Consider the following 21,087-nt stretch of genomic DNA (forward strand, 5'->3'; position numbering starts at 1 on the left):
GAGAACCTAATGTTCATTTCAGAGAGCTGGCAGCTCAAGCTGCGGGATGAATCAGTTTTTCATGCGCATATCGGATCCCAATTCAAACTCCAGCCATATGGTGCAGGACACATATGCCATTCACCTCTCATGGCACATATGCCAGTGTTGTCGATAGGATAGGAGGCGAATGGTGGAGAGCACATCTTCAGATCGGAAAGGAGACAGAGAGAGAGAGAGAGAGAGAGAGAGAGAGAGAGAGATTGAGAGCGAGAGAGAGAGAGAGAGAGAGCGAGAGAGGTCTAGATGTTGACTGTCTAAATCCTTTTATGTCATATACGGTCCAGTGGTGCTCCAAAAGCAATGTTAAACCTTCATTAACCCCTGGCTATAAAGTGCTGCAGAGAAGCAAGACGCCTCTATACTCACACTTTCCTGCTCCTCCCTGAATCTCCATCATGGCCCATCCCCCCCACAGAGCTGTTTCCAGCAGAGCTCATGTGCTTTAGGACAGCCATCAGTCTCAGCTTCTTATGAACACAGCCGGGTCGTCTAAGGTCAGTGCCACTGGGCTCTCCTAAATAAAAGGGTGGACATCTTGGAACTTTCAACAGAAAAGCTCAAGTCTAATGGCTCCTCTGACACGGCCCACCCTGCCAGCCTGGAATTTGACCCCTTTCACTGTCACTGACCCATCACTGACCCCAGTGACCCTTCTTACCCTGAGGCTGTTGTGGACAGACAGGCAGGGAGAGGGAGGGGCCCTCTGAACTTTAAGGATGAATTTAGTGTTGAAAGGAAGGGGAGCCTTCTGGAGTTATTTGTGCAATGCTGCGAGCACTAGCCTTATCATTTCATTAATTAGCATGACACGCTTGCCCAATGGACTTGAACGCCGCAGCGGCAGCTGTCTCAATTGATTACAGCAGTGGACGTGGTGCTGCAATTATCGAGGTGACTGGAGACAACGCCTGCCACTTCTAATAAAGGACTTAACTCCTGCTTCCCATATCACAGCACAGCGGTAGGAGGACAGTGGCAGCCTCCCTGTGTCTCCCATACCTTTATGACCATTTCAGAGTCTCTCCACGGGCTGCTGTGGAGCTCAGTGTGGGCTGTAGTTCTTGAGCAGCGTGTCAGCTTTACTTAAGCTCGCATAAGGCCTGAACAGTATCACTTTGATGCCCCACAGGAAAGCATCCTCTATTAGCCCACCAGCTGGCTCGCAATCCACAGAGAATGGACGGAAAGAAGGTAGGAAAGACAGAGAGAGGGAGAAAGAATGAGACGGAAGAGACACAAAGACAGGGAGCTTTGCCTTCAAGTCTAAGCAGAAATGGAGGGAGTGAGTGTTCAACAATGTAAACAGAGGCACTGCTTTCCAGCCTCATTTCATGTATGAACATGCATGAAGCCCACATGCCTCTAAGTGGATATAATATTATCTTTCAGTGCCGTACTGATTACTTCTCAATGGAAGGGAAATGGCTGGGTGAAAATCCTTCAACAAATCCTAAGTGGCATGACAGTGGGCTGAAAGAGCCTGCATGTTTTTCTTTTCCTCCTCCTACATCTCCATTTTCACTCCCCACTCTGAAAGCAAAGCAACAATTGGAAGCTGACAGCTCCTAACCATTCAGCATACCTCATTCACTGTTTTGACATATGCAGCCGTTGCAATGTAGTGCCATGATATGGGTAGGACAAACATCTTTGCCGACATATCATATTTCCTCAAGTGTTTTGCAGATACAGGGGTTTGTCGGTATGATTATTACAAGCTGTGGTTTAGACTAAGACGTTGCTGAGCTACTCACCTGCTTCATGCAAATAGAGCAGCCATTTTCATCATGTCAAATAATACCGTCTGACAGGCAAGAATGCTGAGGCAGTTAGCTTTTCCATGTTGTGTTATTCTTCAGGTGGCAACAGCTAAAAACAAAGATCTCTTTATCAACAACTGCCAGAGAGCTGGATCATCAATCAACCACCACATTTCTTCTTCTTGTCATGTTTACATGCTGAAGCGTCCTGTTATTACAGGCTAGGACTGCTGATCTGCTGATCAAAGCTCAGGGCTACTTCTCTAGTCATTCAAAGGCCTGTCAATGTACCATCCCTTACAAAGTCCATTACTGTATGCAAGAAGAATTTTATTGCATAAGGTTGAACAAATAATAAACTAAAACCAGGTTGTTATCAACCTATTTGCAACCATAGCATCAGCAAACAGCTACAGCAAAAATACTGCTCCAGGTGCAACTTCCCAAACTCCAACCGTAAATACACTGCATGTGCATTTGAAAATGTATTTATATTTCATGTAGATGATTCAGTCAATACAGAAAATACACTTTTCAGATCCATTGTAGGCAACATTCACGATTAAGCCTTCAAGATTTTGATTATGAATGATTATTTTTCATTGGTAAATCTGTCGATTTATTTTTAATTTTCATTAATTACACACACAGATATTTGATATGAAACAGCAAATTCTCACATTTGAGAAGCTAGAACCAGCAAATGTTTGGCATTTTTGCTTGATAGTTGACTAAAATGATTAATTGATTATCAAAATCAAAGTTGATAAAATTTTTATCAGTTGACTAATTGATTAATCGACTAATCATTGTATCAGTATTTGCTGTAATTGCGTACTTACCAAAAATATAGTTTGACCACTAAAAATCTAATCTGAATTCATTTACCATTTTTATATACATTGCTCTGTAGCATATATCTCTAAATAATCTAGAATATATGTGAAATTTCCCTCCCTGGGAGGGTGTATGCAATACGGTAAGATCTTAGAGGGCTATTTGTCTAAAGATAACACCCCAGTGTGCATTAAAGTGCTTGGGCTTAAGTTTCACATGTCTGCAGGCCCCAAGGGAAACACACTGTCCGGTATAGACACACTGATGTAACTAATGCCTGCTCTATAGGAGGATCCTGCTGCTGAGGTGCTCCTGGGGTGCTGCTGGGTAATTAGGCTTACAGATGGAGACCCAGCAGCTGTTGAAAAGTAGACTAGAGCTGCCATTTTCCACTGCTAATGGCTACATGCCAAAAGAGCTGCGTCCTTATGAGTGTTTATGTTCTTTTTTCTGCGGCAGTCGGGGCTTTGTATATCTGAAAGTGAAGACATAAAAAATCTTGCACTTGTCTGGGTTTTCTTTTTTTAGGACCGGGGTAGGGGGGGTTGAATTACATGTCAAGGCTGATGCCACGTGTGGAAGGCCGAGGACGAGATGTTTGAAATAGCTCTCATGCAGAGCTTACTTAGACAAAGGCACACAAAAGCCTCCTCAAAATCCCTCTCCCAACCATCATGTTCTCCACCACCGCAGGAAAAGAGTGACAATCGGAGGGTGTATCATGTTTGCAAACATTTTCTGTCCTTCCTTGCACCCCATTCATCATTCTTGATTGGAGAGAGGGAGAATGACAGAGAAAGAGGGATGAAGTGACCCAGACTAGGGGAGAGAGAGGTTAGTTAATAAGGCAGAGGGAGAGGGGAGAGGGAGCAGAGGGCAGGGAGTTGTGTCAGGTAAACTAATGGAGACAAGGCCCGGATCCTGACCTGTGGGGCTGCTGCTAACCTAAACCCACCACCGTCTGCTCTCATCTCCTCTAAAGCCCTAGTCACACAGACAGGCATGCGGCAACATGTGCACACACACACACACACAGAAGTAGGAGAATCTGGGCCTAGCCTCCTCAAGCCACAGTGGACAAGCAGCATTAGCAACAGCCTGCACATTTTCAGGGCTGCTATGAGATGCCGCATTTCACTATGGCGTTCCAAGTGCGGTAAGTGAAGAATTGATTTGTTTGGAGTGTGAAGGCGGCGTGTCAGTTTGGGGAAATGTGTGAATGTGAGTACGTCTGTGAGGAGAGGGGGGGAGGGGTGCACGGTGAAACAGGAGCAAAATTGGACTCCGAAACGAGCCAAATCGCTTGCGAGATGAAACAGACTACACGAGGAAAAAAAACAACAACACAAGGCCCCAGAAAAGTGTCAAGCAAGGCAGGCTGGCACAAAAGCAAAAAAAAAAAAACAACACAAAACAAACACACTTTTCTTTCTGCTCGACATATTTCAGACTGCAGATGACAAAACAACACTGAAGGAGTTAGAGGAATCAAAATCAAACCGCCAAGTGTGTCTGACTGTTTCATGAATCCGTGTCGAAGCGGAGGCTCCACACCACATCAAACCCTGTAAATTCTCCTGAAAGCCTCTCCTCTCCCTTCAGCAGCCAGCTCTTAGATTATTGTGTGCCGCTAAAAGTAAGTGCTGGGAGTGTCACACTTGAGAGTGTGTTTTAAGCACCATAAAGTATCGAGACCCAGATGGCTCATCCTCCCTGAAAAACATGTCCACACTACTTCGGCTACAGTGGCACCTGCTACCAGGATTAGGTCAGTGCTACACCAACCCAGCACACTAATACAGTGTGCCGCAGCTGATAAGGAACCCAGGGCTCTTCAGCACTTGCCCTGCACTTAACAGATGAGTCAATAACAGTATCATTAGTGATAGCAATAGCTGTACATTTATCATTTCCAAAAACACAGGGTGCAATGATTTTTATGTTATTTGTCGCTGTTAGACTTTAAGAGATGTGGTCTTTTTAAGGTTTATATCAGTGCTGATATTTCTGGACTGAACCTGCGGATAGCTCGTATTTGGTTATACTACCCCATATATTTTAATATCACATTTTTTGGTCGATAAAGAGTTTCCCCTAGAATTATATTTAAAAACACAAACATAAAAAGCTTTGATAGATTTTGCAGTAAAACTAAAACTTAACCAACAAAAGGCACACACACACACACACACATACACATATATATATATATACACATGTGCTAGTGCTCTTACACACTTCTCCATGGGTCATGATGCACTGGAGCAGTCTCTCTCTCTCTGCTTCCCTATAGCAAACAGCAGTGAAATCCCAGTCCTGCAGCGCAACCCTCAACACAGCAGCACTAACTCAACAGCCAGGGAGGTTGGAGCCCATGCTCTGCTGAATGGGGTATTACAGTTAGTCAGAGGCCATTAGGGGCCCCACCGCCAGGGCCCAGTGCAGGGAATTCACCGGTAGCCAAAAACAACAGCCAAACAGATGACCGCTTGAATATTGGAGGAGACCACACTGTGCATGTTCTCTTTTTTTTACCCTCCCCTGAAACAGCCAAAATGCAGGCCCCTGTGTCTGAGCGAATTACCGCCTGTCTGTTAACAAACACTGGGACGATTAATGGTGCTAACGCCCAATGAAATACAGGACCAAACACAAGCTCTTTTTCAGCAGTGCGTGTCGGGTTACTGCTTTCACCATGTGTTGAGTTCAAGGCTAATAGCTAGGCTCTATAGCAAACCTCTCCAAACCCAGCCCTCTGTCAAACATACTGTACTAGTCCAAGCCTGCGGCATTGCTCCTAGACAGAGTGGCTCTGATAAGCCACTGACAGGAACAGTGATGCTAATATGCTACCACTGGAAAGGTATGGAGCTCAGAAATACTGTACAAACAGTAGATGAAGACCACCCATCTGGAAGTACTTTGAAAATACTTTATATGGCGGGCTGATATTTCTGTTTGATTTGGGATCTAGTTTCCTGGGTTCATCTCCTTTCTCCCCAGAATCCTCCCTGGTATGTTCTTCTAATACGTGGATGTCCTTGTCCGTCAAGGAATCTAAAGCATTTTACATCCGTTCTGTTCCTGGTGATAGTTTTCCCATCTTTATAAGCCTGTGTGAACTGCTTCCCAAAATGTCCAATCCATTACAAGCATGTTTGTAATATCCATCTAGGCTGACGACTGTCCCCTTGCCAGCAATTGTACATTATCCAAGCGTCGTGTTTGGCCACAATCGCCTACCATCTGGCTTTGTCAATGAGCGTTACAGCCTCATCTGCAAACAACATTGGCTCTGTACTGCTCAACACAGATGAGCTTAAAATGCACATAGCAGGGGACTGGGATCTTCAAACAAATGAAGGGCGGGGGAAAAAACCCACTCTCTCTGGCAGAATCACTGGAGCCGGGAATAAAGGATTAAAAACAAGAAAACCTGCAAGTGATCACAGGCAACAGGCTTTACATTTCAGGCCTGACAGTAGTGATAAGAAGCTGGTCATGTATTCTCCCAAGTAAACAATGAAAATGCCTTCCACACTGCAGCTGGCTGTGTCTCTGTTGGAGGAGGAGGAGGAGGAGGAGGAGGATTAAGATTAGACAGAAGATGTGATGAGAGCTACTGCTCTCTAGAGTTATCCTTTCTAAATTCTTCCCTTTATCCCCTCTAAAAAAAACAAAAAAACAATAAACACAGAGCCTACATCCATTTTAGCCAATGGCACTTCCCTGTTGTCAGGGAACCTCTGATTTCCTCACTCAGTGGTGAAGCTTTAGCTCTCTACAGGTTTATAGTGAAGCAGTTAGTGAACTAGAACAACAGTAAGACTACTGCTAAGAGGGCTTGGGTTCAGCATGGAGCTTTGCTGTCAAAGGGGTTTCATTCCTTGTAATAGACATTTATTGAATGACCAACGCTTTGCCCAAAAAAAACTCACATCAAATAATTTCTCAACGATGACAGTAATCATGTTTTCCGGTTTCAACATTTAGAATACATTTTCCCTGCTGTGCAGCTGCAGTTGATGGCTGCACAAATAGAACTGTCAGCTGCGGTGTAAGTGTCACCTCCGGGTCACAGCCACAGCAAAAATTCACATGTATTTTCTCTGGTTTGGTGTGCAACAGGTTCACACAGCTGGGGTGTAGTACTGTAGGTGAGGGGAATCTTGTACATTGAAAGGCCAGGATGGCAGTAAGCTGGCATTTTATCATTTAAGCTGAACTAAAGTGACAGCACTGAAAAAGTCTCAGGGGAGCACTGCCCTCTATTGTGTATAAAAGATGGCTTTGAGGCTGCAGAGTAATGCTCAGCTTTGAAGTGTTAAAATATATATTTTTGACTTTATCTGATATACTATGAAACCCTCTGTTTATACCAACCTGTTCTTAACAGTAAGATGGGAAGCTCAGCTCAGAAATGAGACACCTCTGGCATTATAAACAGAAGATGCATAGTGAAAGTGCAGTAGCCAAAATGCTGGTAATACCCCTGATAACTTATCCTAAAACTCCCTCATGGCCTTTAGTGATTTTGTAATTGCTCCCTCTCCACAGCTAAAGCTGGATCCATATTTAGTCAATGAACACAGAGCTACACAATGGAGTCTAATCACAAAGCCTTCAATGTGACTCCCATTTTCTGTCACAATAGCTGATCACCACCCACAGGCTTGCTGACACAGATGACAGAGACTGATAGGACTGGCTGACAGGTGTCAAGCATCCTGACATGTAATGGCTAACAGACAAGAGGGAGAAATACATTAACAATCTAACAGAGCTCCTGTGCCAAGAATGAAGCTCAACCAGCAGTGACCCAATACTCTGAACAGGGGCTAAGTTAATATTTCATGCACACTGGGCACAGAGCACAGAGCAGACACTTTTCTAATGGACATAATAGTTGCTCTAAAGAGGCCACAGAGTGCACACGGGAATAGCATGACATATCAGGAATGACTTTACAAGCCAGCTAATTGCTGTGCATGGAAGATCAGGGCTGTCTTTGAAAACAGGCAGCTTGTAAGAGATGGTCTAGTTTGACATCACTTCCTGAACAGACACAAAACCAGTTGGCTTTTCAAGGTGCCAGGCTGTAGGGATTTTGGCTAATGTGGCTCGGCCCCTTTGACTCCCTGCCACTCAACATAAATAGTACATGACAATGCAATCGTAATTTAAAATCCAATAAATATTGAAGAAGAGTTAAAATAATTTATGGAATACCGCAGTGTAACAGGATGTGTGTGAGTGTGTGTGTTTGGGAGTGTTTTGTCTCCTTTCACTCCTCTTACGCAGTGTACGGTGAAACGATGGGCAGCAGCGGTGCAAGCTGGGAATTCTGTAATTGCTTTTTCTGTCCCTGAAGCAGGCTTTCCTGCTTTAAATCAAAAAATGCAATCTCAGTAGTAAAGTTAGAAATGGCTCAATTAATAATTAAACACGTGTCTTATCTCCGCTGAGCACCCCCTATTTATTTTCATCTCTCCGACAGGGGTGGCTGCACAAACAGCATTAGCACTATCAATAAAGGCAGCATTAATATCAGCCCCTTTCTCCAAAAACAAATCACCCAGCTCATAAGCTGTCCTATGTCTGTGAACAGTAATAACCAAAAGATTAATAAAGAAACAAGACATATTCTGTGGTTTCCGACAATTCCTCCTAAGTATTTTCTCTTCCCCAACTGAGAGTGTTAGCTAACTCATCTGCCTTCTGTACTCTGCTAGGAGTTTGTACCTTTTCAATATTTAAATTAAATCAGGGTAACACATGAGCTGCTGCTCAAGCTCAGTAACAAGCAAGCTGGTGTAAAAAGCAAAAGGGATGGTTTCTTTTATACATCCAAAACTACCGACCTCCAGATCCCTTTTGCAGATAGTGTGAGTATCACATACAAGTGCCCAAACACCAAAACACCAGAGCTTGACCATAAGTGCTATGTCAATACAGGAACCTTGGTCTTCCTGATAAAGAAAGCATTTCTAGCAAGCTGCCTGGACTTTGTCAAACAAAGCCCAGTAGGTACTAGAGGTGAAATTCACCAGGCTTAGATTCCACAGCGGTGATGGCTTCTTTCAATTCCAGTGCTTGCTAATCTGACTGTGTGTAGCCTCTGGAGCCCTTGTGTTTTTCCAACAATATGTCTGCCCTCCAGTCATCTAGCCTGCCTGCTAGCCAGCCAGCAAGTCACACTCTCCATCTACCTCCACTCTATCCTGATTCAACGGCAGCGAAAAGCTGATTAGTTGGTCAGAGGGTCAACCTCCATTCATTATTTAATGGGTGAGAGGCTGCAAACAGTGAGGCTGGCCACTGAGGTTAGTGATACATTACACTGACCTGGCCAGAGGAGAGCTGCCCGGCCGAATACAAACACGCTGTCTCATCTACTTCGCTATGCCTGAGCTGCCCTCAATCCCCCCTGCCCCTGACCTTGCCGCTCTCTCTCCAATCACCATCCTTCCTCCCTTCTCTGGCATTCAGAATCCAGCAGGTAAGACTGTGTTTCGTTTTCCTGTAAGCTTGCACTGCAGGAGCAGGCCTGTAGCTATGGCTGGCCCAGGTAACGGAGGAGGTGGAGGAGGAGGAGGAGGAGGAGGAGGAGGAGGAGGAGGAGGCCATAGCTCTTTTATTGACATGCAGCAAACAGCAGTGGCGGAACAAAGGCCACTCAGCACCTATTGAGAGAGCAGGCCTGCAGACAGGGTGGTTGATTAGCGATTCGACACGGGGACCCTGGACTGTGTAGCACATAATGAGAGCTTAGGGAGCAAGCCATGAGCCGATGGGGGAAGGAGGTACGGTGGAGGCGGGCTGGGGACAGAAGAGGGGAGAGGCGGGGTTCTACCGTAAGGAATTGATTTCCCACAATAGCAAAGATGGATATATGAGTAAAAGGCTCCATAGAAAAAAAGCAAGGGTACTGGCAGATCCTAAATCCTTAAGCTACAGCATTGGTAATGTGTTTATATATAAACAGTTAGAGGATAAGCCCTAAATCCACTGCCAAGCTAAATGGTTTATGCATCTTTTTTGTTTGTTTACTTCTATGTCAATTAAGCAAATTGGTCCGACATTGCTGACAAGCAAGAGATCTACAGTGAATGGATTTTGCATTCATGTCCAAAGGCTTCTATCTCCCTTAACAGCAAAGTAACCCCATCTTCACCTTTCATGTGGCCTCAGAGAGATGTCAACAGAGTCAGATGTGCATGATGGCAGTTGTGTGAGTGTGTGTGTGTGTGTGTGTGTTTTTTCTCCTCTTCTTCGTCTGCACGCTCTCTCCTTCCTTTGTTCCACTGGTCTAATCCAGTATGTGTGGGCCGGTAAGTTTAATGGAAACAATTTATTAAGTCCGGCTTAAAATGCCATCTGCAGCTAAGCCTCCCAAAGCCGCTAAGCTCCTGGTTTCGCCCCGGAGCTTGCTGTGTTCACGCTTACTGTAATGCTCTGTTTAAAATGAGCACAACGGGTCAAAATTAATCAGGATTACAAGGGCACAAATCCACTTCAGAAATGGGTTTTCTACCAATCTTTCTTCTGCTATCCCAAGATGCCCCAGGTTTGTCTGGTGGACCGAACACCACACGGGTTTATCCTCACACCACGGCAGGTAGCACCCAGCCAGGACAGCATGCCCTAAGAGAGTACAAGGGGCAGCTAAAGACGTTACATTGGCTATACGTACTGCTTTAAAGCCCATAGATACAACATTCAACATAGTCACTGCAGATTCCAAAGTGTTCTTCTCAGATATTTCTAGCCACTAACAGCTAGGTGATAACTCCTCACCACTTCCATAGGCGCAGCATTGTGAAATGTCATAAGAAGGCCTACCAGTGAAGTGTTTATCTGTGCTCTGTGGAGGTGCCCCGTACATTCTCAGCAGCTACATTTAGCTTCTCATTCGCCTTCAAGCAAGTGACAAGAGTAAACTCTGACCTGAAATTCAATAAGAGTAGCTCTTAGTGGAGCACAAGTCTTCAGGGCGCTTTTACTTAAACATGCCATCCTCCAGGAAATCAATAATTTGCAGGAGGTTTAAGACAGGAAATAAACAAAAACCAATAACGGTTAGATAATGCTTGCCCTCTGCTGTTCCTTCCTACCTCATAACCACCAACACAGACAGACATTCAGCAGCACTTGTGCTAGCTCTTGGGTAAAAACATCCAAAGAGAAATGCACAGTGTGTGCTGTGTTATAACATATGCTATTAGCATGTGCTATTATGTGTACTGTTAGCTTGCATCAATAACAGGTTGTCAACAGACTAGCAATGTAGAAATGACGAAAAGTAAATATGAGAGAAAGAAGGCAAGGGTGTCTGGGTTTTGCCCAAAACCATGTTCTGTGTGCATAATTACAGCGTTCTGCCTCCGCTGATTACAATGTTGGTCTTTCCTCTCCTCTATTAACCCTGAACCGTTTCATTAACGTGACAGACTGTGGGTCTATGTGCAATTTTGACTTAACCTCAACTGGTTGTACCCGTAACTGCTCACTAAAATAAAGTTCAGAGAGGAGCACAACGCTGTAAAGCAAGGAAAGGGTAAAAGTAAAAGAAACAACACTCATTACCTAGAGAATTGTACAAGCCAAACATCATCACAGCATTATATATTTATGTATGCCATAATGTTTGTGTGTGTGTGTATCTGTCTGAGTGTTTCCCAGCCAACAGCTCGACAGGCCTGGTGATCAGAGGAAAGCGGGCTTTTCATTGGTCCCACAGGACCATGAGCGAGACCGGTAATGGGACACATACGCTGCATTCTAAACCAGAGGAAAACAGCCTGTGGGCTGCTCTGTATTACACACACATTATACACACACAGAAAAACCATTCTAGGCCAAAAACAAACACTGTCCCAGAATCCATTACAGCTCAAAACAACAACATTGGAATGGGAGATGAGAGACGGCTGGTGGCAGCTCTGCAATTGTAGCATGATAACTTCTTCCTCATCGTCACCAAATCACTTCATCAAACTACTGATTTCTCTGCCGGCTCACCCTTTCTAACCCCTTATTCTAATCTGGTGCTCTTCTTCTACATTACCCAAACAGGATCTGGTTGATCTGTGTGACAATCATGAGAGACTCTGATTGGATTGTCTGGATGTAATTCCAGGGTCTTAATCCAACCCTGTGTGCACATTAGCAAAACTCACGAGGCCTTCCTTTGCCAGCTGACATGGAAGGGTTGTTTAAATGTTTTATAAAAGACAACAGCTGTGTATGTACCTGTACAAGCAGTTCTCCACAGCAGAGCATGTTTATGTGCAGCCATGTTCTGTACAGGCATGCAGGGAAAATAAGTCAACACCCTGACAGCTGACAACAGTAGTAGTCCAGCAGCCTGGTGGAGAATAGATGGACTCGGACGCAGTCTAGTTGTTTTTTAAATCACACAAGTCTGGAAGTCATTGTCATTGTGAACGCTAGTTTCACGAGGCTGACACTGGTCACAGGTCATCTACATCACACAGCCAGCAGGCCTGGTTTCTCTCCTCCATGTCAGCCACACTTTTCCACTCAGCAGTCAAAGCTACTGTGCTAAACCAAGCAACACCTTCTTATGTTGTTGAGAGGGAATCTAGCTTTCACAGCACATGTTCTGATGGGGAGGTGAATAAAACAGAGGTCAGCAAAACCTCCAATTTGTCATGATCAAAAGGCGAGCAACCGATAGTATAAACAGAGATCAGTTATTTGGGAGACAGGTGGAACTGTAGATTTATAATGATGCTACAAATCTTGACATCATTCCTTGAATTCAGAGGAGTGGTGGTCCAAAACGATTAAGAAGTTACAAAAATAAAACAAACCCTGTACAAAGCCCTCATTACATGGGCCGCAAGATCCTTTTCCCTGTTATACTTATGCATTATCTATATATACAGCAAGTACTGGACAAATAAAATGATAAGCAGAGTAAAATATGTCTATGTAATATACCTGATTACATAACACAATGGTGTTCATTATGGTGACATTTTTAACAGTCCAGCTAAAGGCAAGCTGATCTATTTGTTCAGTCTGTCCTGCAGACCTACAACACAAACCCTCCTAAAATGGCCATATTTTACACTGTTCAGCACTTCCACCTCCTTCTCTCTCTGCTGGTGTTAATGGCCCTGCTTCCTGGTTTCTGCCCTGGGGGGACGTGGTCTGCATGCTGCTATGTGTCACTAGGAGGCTGATTGCACCTCTCCTTCCTTCATCCACAGCTTGACACCTTTCTCCCTGCTCTGACCTGGCAGGCATCGTTGAATTTAGTGAATATAGAGGTGCAGCTGACATTGTATGCCTACATGGTATCTGTAACATGCCAAATACACCAACACATATATGTGGTTGTATAAACATGGACAAATAAATCCACAAAATCACGTAAAACCATCATAGAAACATAACATAGAAACATAGAAACGCACAGGCCTTGTGATCTACATATGTGTGTATGTGAACGCACACACACAGAGTTGGTGTTGTCTGGGGGGCTGACAAAGCTCTTTCTCTCTCTTTTCCTTTGGCATCCATTATGGCCCAGGCCTGCTGTCAGAGAGCTTGTATTGCCTGAGGGGAAGTTCCCATTTGTGGGAGCATGTGGCAGGGAGGCTCTTAATCCCCTCTAATGAACCAATATGTAGGAGGGCTAAGCCTTTAGCGGGGTCGTCCAAGAAACGCCACTCCGCACCCCGGCAAAAATGTATGCATATGTAGTCACCAGACCTTGTTTATGTCTGCTGACATTTGAATCTGAATGGGAGCTGCAGGATTAGAGCGGGGAGATTTGGACTCATTCGTAAAATCCAGTTGTTGTTATGTGTATGAATCAGGCAGAGGAGTAAAGACTGGAGGGGGAATGGAAAAAACAGCGGGCTCTTACCTTTGGGTGTGGTGGGGGAAAAGAGCTTCTCCGATCCTACATCAGACACCTGGAAAAAGAAGAACAGGCAGAGCTTTAGTGGTTTTGTCTGATGAGCAGAATCAGTGGGAAACATCAGTCAATCCTATTTTAAAAAGACTGAATCACATAATTGAGATATTCATCAAAACATATCTAAAAAGGATGTGGTCTCAAGTGCTTGGAGGGAAAGCCTAGCTGCTACACACAACATTATATAGTCAATCGACAGACTCCCATCAGCCAACGAAGAGAGCTCCCTCTGTACCTGATGGTCCCTGACTGGCTTTTTCCTGTTGAGGTAACATTAGGTGGCACTGTTGGGCCACCTGAAAACCCTCAAAAGAAATGATGTCAAAGACAGAGGAAGTCAGAAAGGTGGCTATGCAGCATCGGGGCACAAAGGCTGCTGCATACATGCAGCCGCTCAAAAATTACATTTCGTTCTGCAATATATTTGAATATATATCATGAATGCTCTACTCTAAAAGCAATATACTTATTTCACAAATTTGATATCAACACAATATCAGCCCAGACTGGAAGTAAACTGTCAATAAAATGAATGGTTACTGGGTCAAAAACAATTGTTAGTGTTGCTACTGACTTAACTGACGGTGAACTGGTGGACTACAGTCAAACGGAGAGCGAGTCAAATACTTGAGGGAGAAAGGCATCTGACTATGAAGTGATAGTGGAGACTTGTAGACTAAACACTGCAAGGTATTTTCCTCTCTGCTTTAGATGGATATGTAGATTCTGGCAAGCACCACCTAAATCAAAACACACCATACATTTTTACATTTCTACTGGCCAGACAGGAAATTTTAAAAAACTATGACCGAAAAGCAGTAAATCCACACAAGTCCTGACATTGTGCAAAATACCGTAGCAAAAAGTCTGTGTGCTCTGAAGATAATATTAACAATGAAAATCCTCCTCTGCTTGTAATGTCAGCCCATATAGGGGCTTTGTTTAAAAGCCACGATTTCCCTTTGCTTTAGCTCCTCTCATCTGGGTTCTGCAGACTTGTAAAAAGCTGCAAGAGCTGAACATATGTTCCACCCAAAGGGCCCGAGTGTCCTTAACTGCCATGCTTGTATTTTATGCGGCACAAAGGGAGCATATGTAAAGAATGAACAGTGAATCAGAGTGAGTGCAAGAGAGACAGAGACAGAAAGAGAAAGCAAATGATTTTGTAAACACAGATGGCTGTCCTTGGCATCCCTGTTAGTTCTTCACAAGTGTTTTGAGGACATCCTCTTCTTTCCAAGACCTCCCAATTTCTCCTTCACTGCCACTGTGTTGCTGTTCGCCACCGTGTTTGTCTGTCTGTGCTTGATGTCTCGTCTCAGCGCTAACCACAACAGCACGCAGCATTAAGCTGTGTGAAGAAAGCAACAATTTGCTCTCTTCACACGGCAGCCATATAAAATGCAGGTAGAAAACCTTAACGGAAGACAACAAAGCGGATATAAACAGCTGCTAAACGTCTACTAAAAATATCAGTTCTGTTGATAATTATGGAGAGATATTAGCCTAAGTCAAATTATACCTCTACTACAATCCAAGGATAGTCAATAATGGAGACAGATAATATTAAAAAGCCACTTGCTTTTATAAAATTAATATTTGAATCATGCAAACATTATGCTAGATTAGATTTGCTAACAGTGTAATTTTCAGTCGTGACTTTTAGCTTCTGCTAGAACAGCTGTGACCATGTTAGTTATGATATTAATAAACTACAGTATTTAGAGAAAGACTAGCCAACCAGTGTATTTAAGGTAGTTCACTTACTTAATTCACATGTAGGAAGGATATGACATCTATTCAGTTTTGTCTCAATAAAAGGAACGTTCAAAGAAGAGCAGACACTCGACACAGAGATGTTTCCTGTTTCCTCTTACACTAGAGCAGGCGAAAGACTATAGAGGAAAGACATAGTGTTGAGCATTGCCCTCTTTCAGTCTCCCAGAACCAGGGCGCCAAGCTACAACACAAGCTCTTTGTTAGCTTTGGACGACATTAAACGCTCCAGTACCAAGCCTCAGCACTGTAGCAGCACAACCTCAGCCTTGAATCACAGCCCCGGAGGCCCTGGAAGAAAAATATGGGCTCAGAATGAAATGAAGCTTGTCAAATGGACACGGGAGCTGGCTCAGGGACTCGCTTAGTGTGGCACAGGGTCACAAAAGCAAAAAAAGACAGGGTAGGTCATGCCATAACTCATTATAACAGTTAAAACAATTGTTATGACCAGAGTGGTTATACGGAGAGCAAGGCAGACATAACATGTTCCTGTGAAAGAGAACCGAAAAAGCTGTGTTTACTATGTGCCAAGACGACCTAGATCTGCTTATCCCTATTCCGACCATTTTGAGTGTGCCGTTAGCTGTTTTATATTCCAGACGTATTCCAAGCAACATCAACAACCACTATTTAGGTTTAAATGCTGTGTTTTGCACCTGCCAAGTCTGCATGAGTCAGTCGTATAATCCACAATTACAAGGCCGGCTTACAAAAGCACTTCTTAAAAAGGCATGTCAAAGCAGAGCCTTGATTTGGCTTGCTGTTGTTTTTGTAGAACTTTCTGGGTTTTGCTGGTCAAGTTGACATTTTTTCACGGGGCTGTGCTGCTGGCAGTTGGAGCTGCCTGCGGTTGTGGTGTACAGAGGTCATGTATAACAAATTCTTCACACTCTCTTTGTTGAGGCAACCCTGGCTGCCATTAAAAACAGACAGGGAAAGACCAGACAGAGGGGAAATATATATAGAGAGAATGAGACAGACAAAAAAAGAGGAGCAAAGGCCAGGTTTTCCAAAGGAAACAGGGAAATTTAACCATTTAAAAAAAATAATGGGGGAAATTCAAGCCACATTGCCTGGGAGCCAAAAGCCCTTGGAGCGGGCCGCAGGAAGCCTGACCTTTGTGGGGGCCGTCTGCTATTTGAGCCTGGGGCTTCAGGGGCCTGGCCTCCTCTCTGGAGGGCCGTCAGCAGGCCTCAGCTTTCCTTCCCTATTCTATTCATTAGCCATGCTTTATGATTCAGCTTCCTCTGAGCCACACAAGAGCTCCCTGAGGAAAGAGACTGCTGGAGAGAGGGAGAAAAAAGGAGTGAGACTGAGGGAGGGGGAAAAAAGCAAGAAGGAGGTCATAGGGCCCAGCCGGGGCCCAGCTCTCAGCAGCTGTGAAATCCTCCCGTTTCCTCAGCAGGCGCAAAAGGAAAGAGGGGAGAAAGAAAGAGAGGGAGGCCAAGGAGGGAGCTGGGCCAGTAAACCCACCATCAGAGTGCTAACTCCCTAAAGAGCCACAAGCAGAACCATAATTCCCAGATTTAGGGAATGCCAAATTACAAATTACACTGCTGTTTGTTTTAAAAAGTCCCCCAACTTCCCTGAACACCAGTGACTTATTGGCTGCATAAATCTCCAGATAATAACAGAGACACAGAGGGAGAGCAGAGAGGCAAAACCCCTCGCCAGCAATAAGTGAGACATTTACAGCGAGGCAGAATGCATTTGCTGTCACAGCAAAGAGGCGAGGGGAAAAAAAAAAAATCTTTGCAAATTTTCCATGTCCACATCGCTTTTACTTAACAACACTGCAAGCTAATTAATTTAGAAAATCTGAGACAAGCCTAATTGCATTTTTTAAGTGTTAAAATGCTCCCACGCTTAATTTTTGCACAATGGGCCGACTGAGCAAGACGACGCAGGCAGCAAGGGAGGGCAGTGTAATCAACTGAATGACCTTCAGGCATAAATTTATGAAAGGCATTGATCAGTTAAGGCTGTGATTTCACCGAGACAGGAAGGTCAGCAATTACCCAGATTCAATTAACCTCATTTAGTAAAGACTGCTGAGAGACCAATTTCTCTCCCCACAACCCCCACCTACAAAACCCCCTGCTTTATATCAAACGATCCCCAGGCCGTCCATCTACCTTTGATGTGAGGGTTCCTATTGCATGCCCTGCATTCCTTGGAGCTGAGCAAATTATCTCCAAACAGGAAGAAATCTTGCAGCCAGGGGTTATATAAACCCAGACTAAATAAAACCAAATTCCTAATACAGTCCACCCCATACCAATCCCAGCAAGGAAGGTAAAGCCCTTCCCCTCCCTGGTAGAGATATAATTTTTACACAGACTGGCAGTGCTATCACAACAGCTGTGGCGTGAAAACAAAGAAACCCGTTAGTAGGCTTTGTTGTGGGCTCCTGCCTGCAAAGACTATAATTACAATTTAGTTCTGAGTCATTTGGCACATTCTATGTTCTTGACAGACTGTTGTAGGACAACTGGTAAGGCTAATCTTCACACTAATATACCATAAACCAGATATGAGCCAACAAGTTTTCAAAATGACATTTCTCTCACTTGAAAAGGACACTCTTGTAAAATGATTGGAAGCTCAATCAATACCAATTTAACAGGCAGTATAAATGCTTATCAGCTGTACAAAAGTATACATACAGATGAAAATCAACTTAACATGCATCATTGCAGCTATGGCTAGAAGCATGTTGTTCTGTTGTGTAATGATGGGTAATAGAGCATAGGAAACAAACAGCACACTGCTGTGCATGCTTCCCTGACAGCTAAATGAGCGGGTCAAATGTCTTGGCGTAGGCAAAGACTCTTGATGGTCCTGTAGAGGAGTACACAGTTACTCAGTGCTGTATTGATGTGACATGACATGGCACTAAAAGACATATCAGGTAAAATGAAAGAAAGAGAAGAAAGAGAGAAAAAAGAGAAGAAGAGAAGCAGGCAAGGGGGCATATATACTGCCATGGACGATAAGGCTCTCAATTACCCTGGCCGGACCTGTCTGTCCATGGATCCACATTCACCAAACCTCCCACCTTTACACACTCACTCACTCACACACACACACACACAAACACACACACACAGTGTTAATTTGCTTCCCTGCTTGGTGTTTCATCACTGTCAGCTTCCTCCTTCACTGCCCTCTCTTCCGATTTTCCATTTACTGTCACCTAAAGTCCTGTGTTCCATCTCTTTTAGGGTTGTATCGCTGTTCTGATATATTTTTAAAGCAAAAATCAGGTTTTGGACATTTACTCTCATTTATCTTTACTGTGATAAGGATGATGCTGTTTATTTCAGTACACTTTTACTGTAAAATTTAGCAGTACTACTTTACTGTGTATTTGTATTTGTAGGATTCTAACGTGATATTCTGATTGGAGCATGTTTGTTTTATTTGATTGTTTTCCATGTATAAAAAGACAGCTTTTACATCACACACCGATCTTGAACACTGACAAAAAGAAGCTTATCAGTACTGATATGGTAAAAAGACATTTCAGCCAAACACGCAAGGACCTGATTTTCTCTGTTCATGTGGGAGTAGCTCAGAGCTTTAATAAACACTTCTATCAGCACCCACTCAGGGCCCTCAACTACTGTCACCCTTTAACCCCAGACATCCACTAATGCTACTTTAGCAATAAATGCCACATTAGACATGCACAGTAAGCCTACAGCTCCCAGGCTGCAATGGGAGACACCAAATTACTTATCTCTCCTGCATTTGTCCTCGCCACCGTTCCAGAAACTTAATGACCTCCCGAGCGGTCGTTTATTATAAGCCACAACAGTGCTATGCATTCCCAGAGCAGGGAACAGCTACCATCTACCATACTTCCAATTCCCACCCACCACTACCGCCGCTGCCGCCTGCTTGTCAGAACAGGTGTGGGCCAGCAAGACTGCAAACCCCCAGTGAGCATGATGGGATATACAGCATGAACGGAAAAGAGAGAAGAAACCTCCCACGCAACTGTCAACCAGCAGATACTCGTCTCAACCGAAGCATCATTAAGATGATAATGAATTCCATAGTGGCCGTGTAGAATGGAGTGGTCTCCCCTTGCACACACAAACCTCTTTATACTTAGCCCCGAGTGCCATTTTCATAGCCACCTATTACGCATGTGTGTGTGTACAACAGTGGGCCAGGGCTGACAACTCCTGCTCCTTCTCCCCTAGCAACAGACACAGGAAAATGAATGCCGAGAGAGGAGCAGGGGGGCTTGAGCTTTGTGTAAAATATTACCCTTCGTCTAACTTACCGCACCCCACACCACCCCTGCTCCCATGCCTGCCTCCCTCCCTCCCTCCCTCCCGCGGCTGTGCAGCAGTTGCTAGCCCTTATCACGGCTGCCTGTCAGTTTAGTATACAAATTAGCAGTCTATCAGGGGAATGCAGGGGCCTGTTTCATCAGTAGGGAGAAGGGCAGAGGCACGCACTGCACTAAAGCCTCTCGCCGCTGCAGACAGAGAGGGTCACAAATCAGTGCCGCAGCAGGCCCACAGCCAGCACTAACCAGATAAGGAGAAATGAAGGAAAAAGGACAAGGCATATTTCACCAGAGAGGATCCAGACCTGCTCAAACTCCCTGCAAGGGCCCTGGATGAAGGATGGAGGTGTGCTGGTGGGGGGGGGTTATAAGGATGGAGGATGTTACAAATCACAATCTCAACCACACAGATTACAGAGTAACAAAGAGTATATGAGAAACAGGTATTGAATTAAAAAAAAGAAGAAAGAAATCCCTTTTATAAAATGTCAATGACAGAGACAGAGGAAGTGCTTTCAGTTGATTATCAACTAAAATTTGCAGGAAATTAGGGCGAGCGCATTCCCACTTTCTCTTGTGAAGTGAACCTGTGCATGTTAATACCAGCAGAGACAAAACGGCTGCGAAGGGCTCTCATTAAGTGGCATAATGCAATGAGGCACAGTCTAAATTGCAGCAATAAAAGCCGACAGACAAATCATCTCGACCATCGCAATCCATTTAACTCAATTAATGCAACACCAGATCTGAGCTCAGTGGCTTAAAAGCATGCATGGCTCTCCTCCTTTTTCAGGCTTAGGGGAATAGGCAGAGGGGGGCACTGCGAGAGGGAGTTAGTAGTATCTCTTTAGGGTGAGATAAGGGTCAGTGTGGACATTGCACTTTGATTAAGTCCTGCTTGAGACCATGAAAATAGGGAAAGAGAGAGAGAAAAAAAGAAATGAAGGCAACGGGAGACACAGAAAAACATAAGCAGAAGATAGCAGTAGGTCTGCTCGGCACAGCACAGCCAACTGTGGAAAGGGCGTAGCCTCTTTTCCTTTTTAATGTCAAAATGTGTGCCAGCAGTGATAAGAGCCGCAGGTAATCTCCCGGTGGAATCAGGGGGCTGTTCGTCATTACTCCCTGGCCCTGATAGAGATCAGAGCACTGGTGGCTTCTCCTGGCTCTCCAGGCTTCTCGGCAGCCGAGATGGCAGATAGCCCTTTAAGACACGGCTCACTGCTCCCCGATTGGCTGGTCAACAGCCACAACCAAATCCCAGCTCCCTTGGGGCCGCTGTGAGGAGGTATGATAGGACGGGTCACGGAAACTCACTGTCCCCGTATCCACATCATCCACTTGTTGTAAAGCCTTTACCCCATTGTCAGTGTGGGTGGTGGAAAGTATAAAAGCTTTTCTGGATGTTATTGTCT

At 44.4% G+C, this 21,087-nt stretch overlaps 1 protein-coding gene across 10 annotated transcripts in view; it reads right to left on the bottom strand.

Moving 5' to 3' along the window:
* The window catches only part of fbrsl1 (fibrosin-like 1), a 291,901-nt gene that overhangs the window by 22,563 nt on the left and 248,251 nt on the right, over window positions 1–21,087 (bottom strand). For all 10 annotated transcript variants that reach the window (XM_067603427.1, XM_067603458.1, XM_067603433.1 and 7 more), the window contains one exon: window positions 13,540–13,588. In XM_067603427.1, coding sequence (XP_067459528.1) covers window positions 13,540–13,588 — 49 coding nt within the window. The remainder of the gene's footprint in view (window positions 1–13,539; window positions 13,589–21,087) is intronic.

Source organism: Thunnus thynnus, chromosome 2 (assembly GCF_963924715.1).
Source record: "Thunnus thynnus chromosome 2, fThuThy2.1, whole genome shotgun sequence".
In the NCBI taxonomy this organism is placed as follows: domain Eukaryota; kingdom Metazoa; phylum Chordata; class Actinopteri; order Scombriformes; family Scombridae; genus Thunnus; species Thunnus thynnus.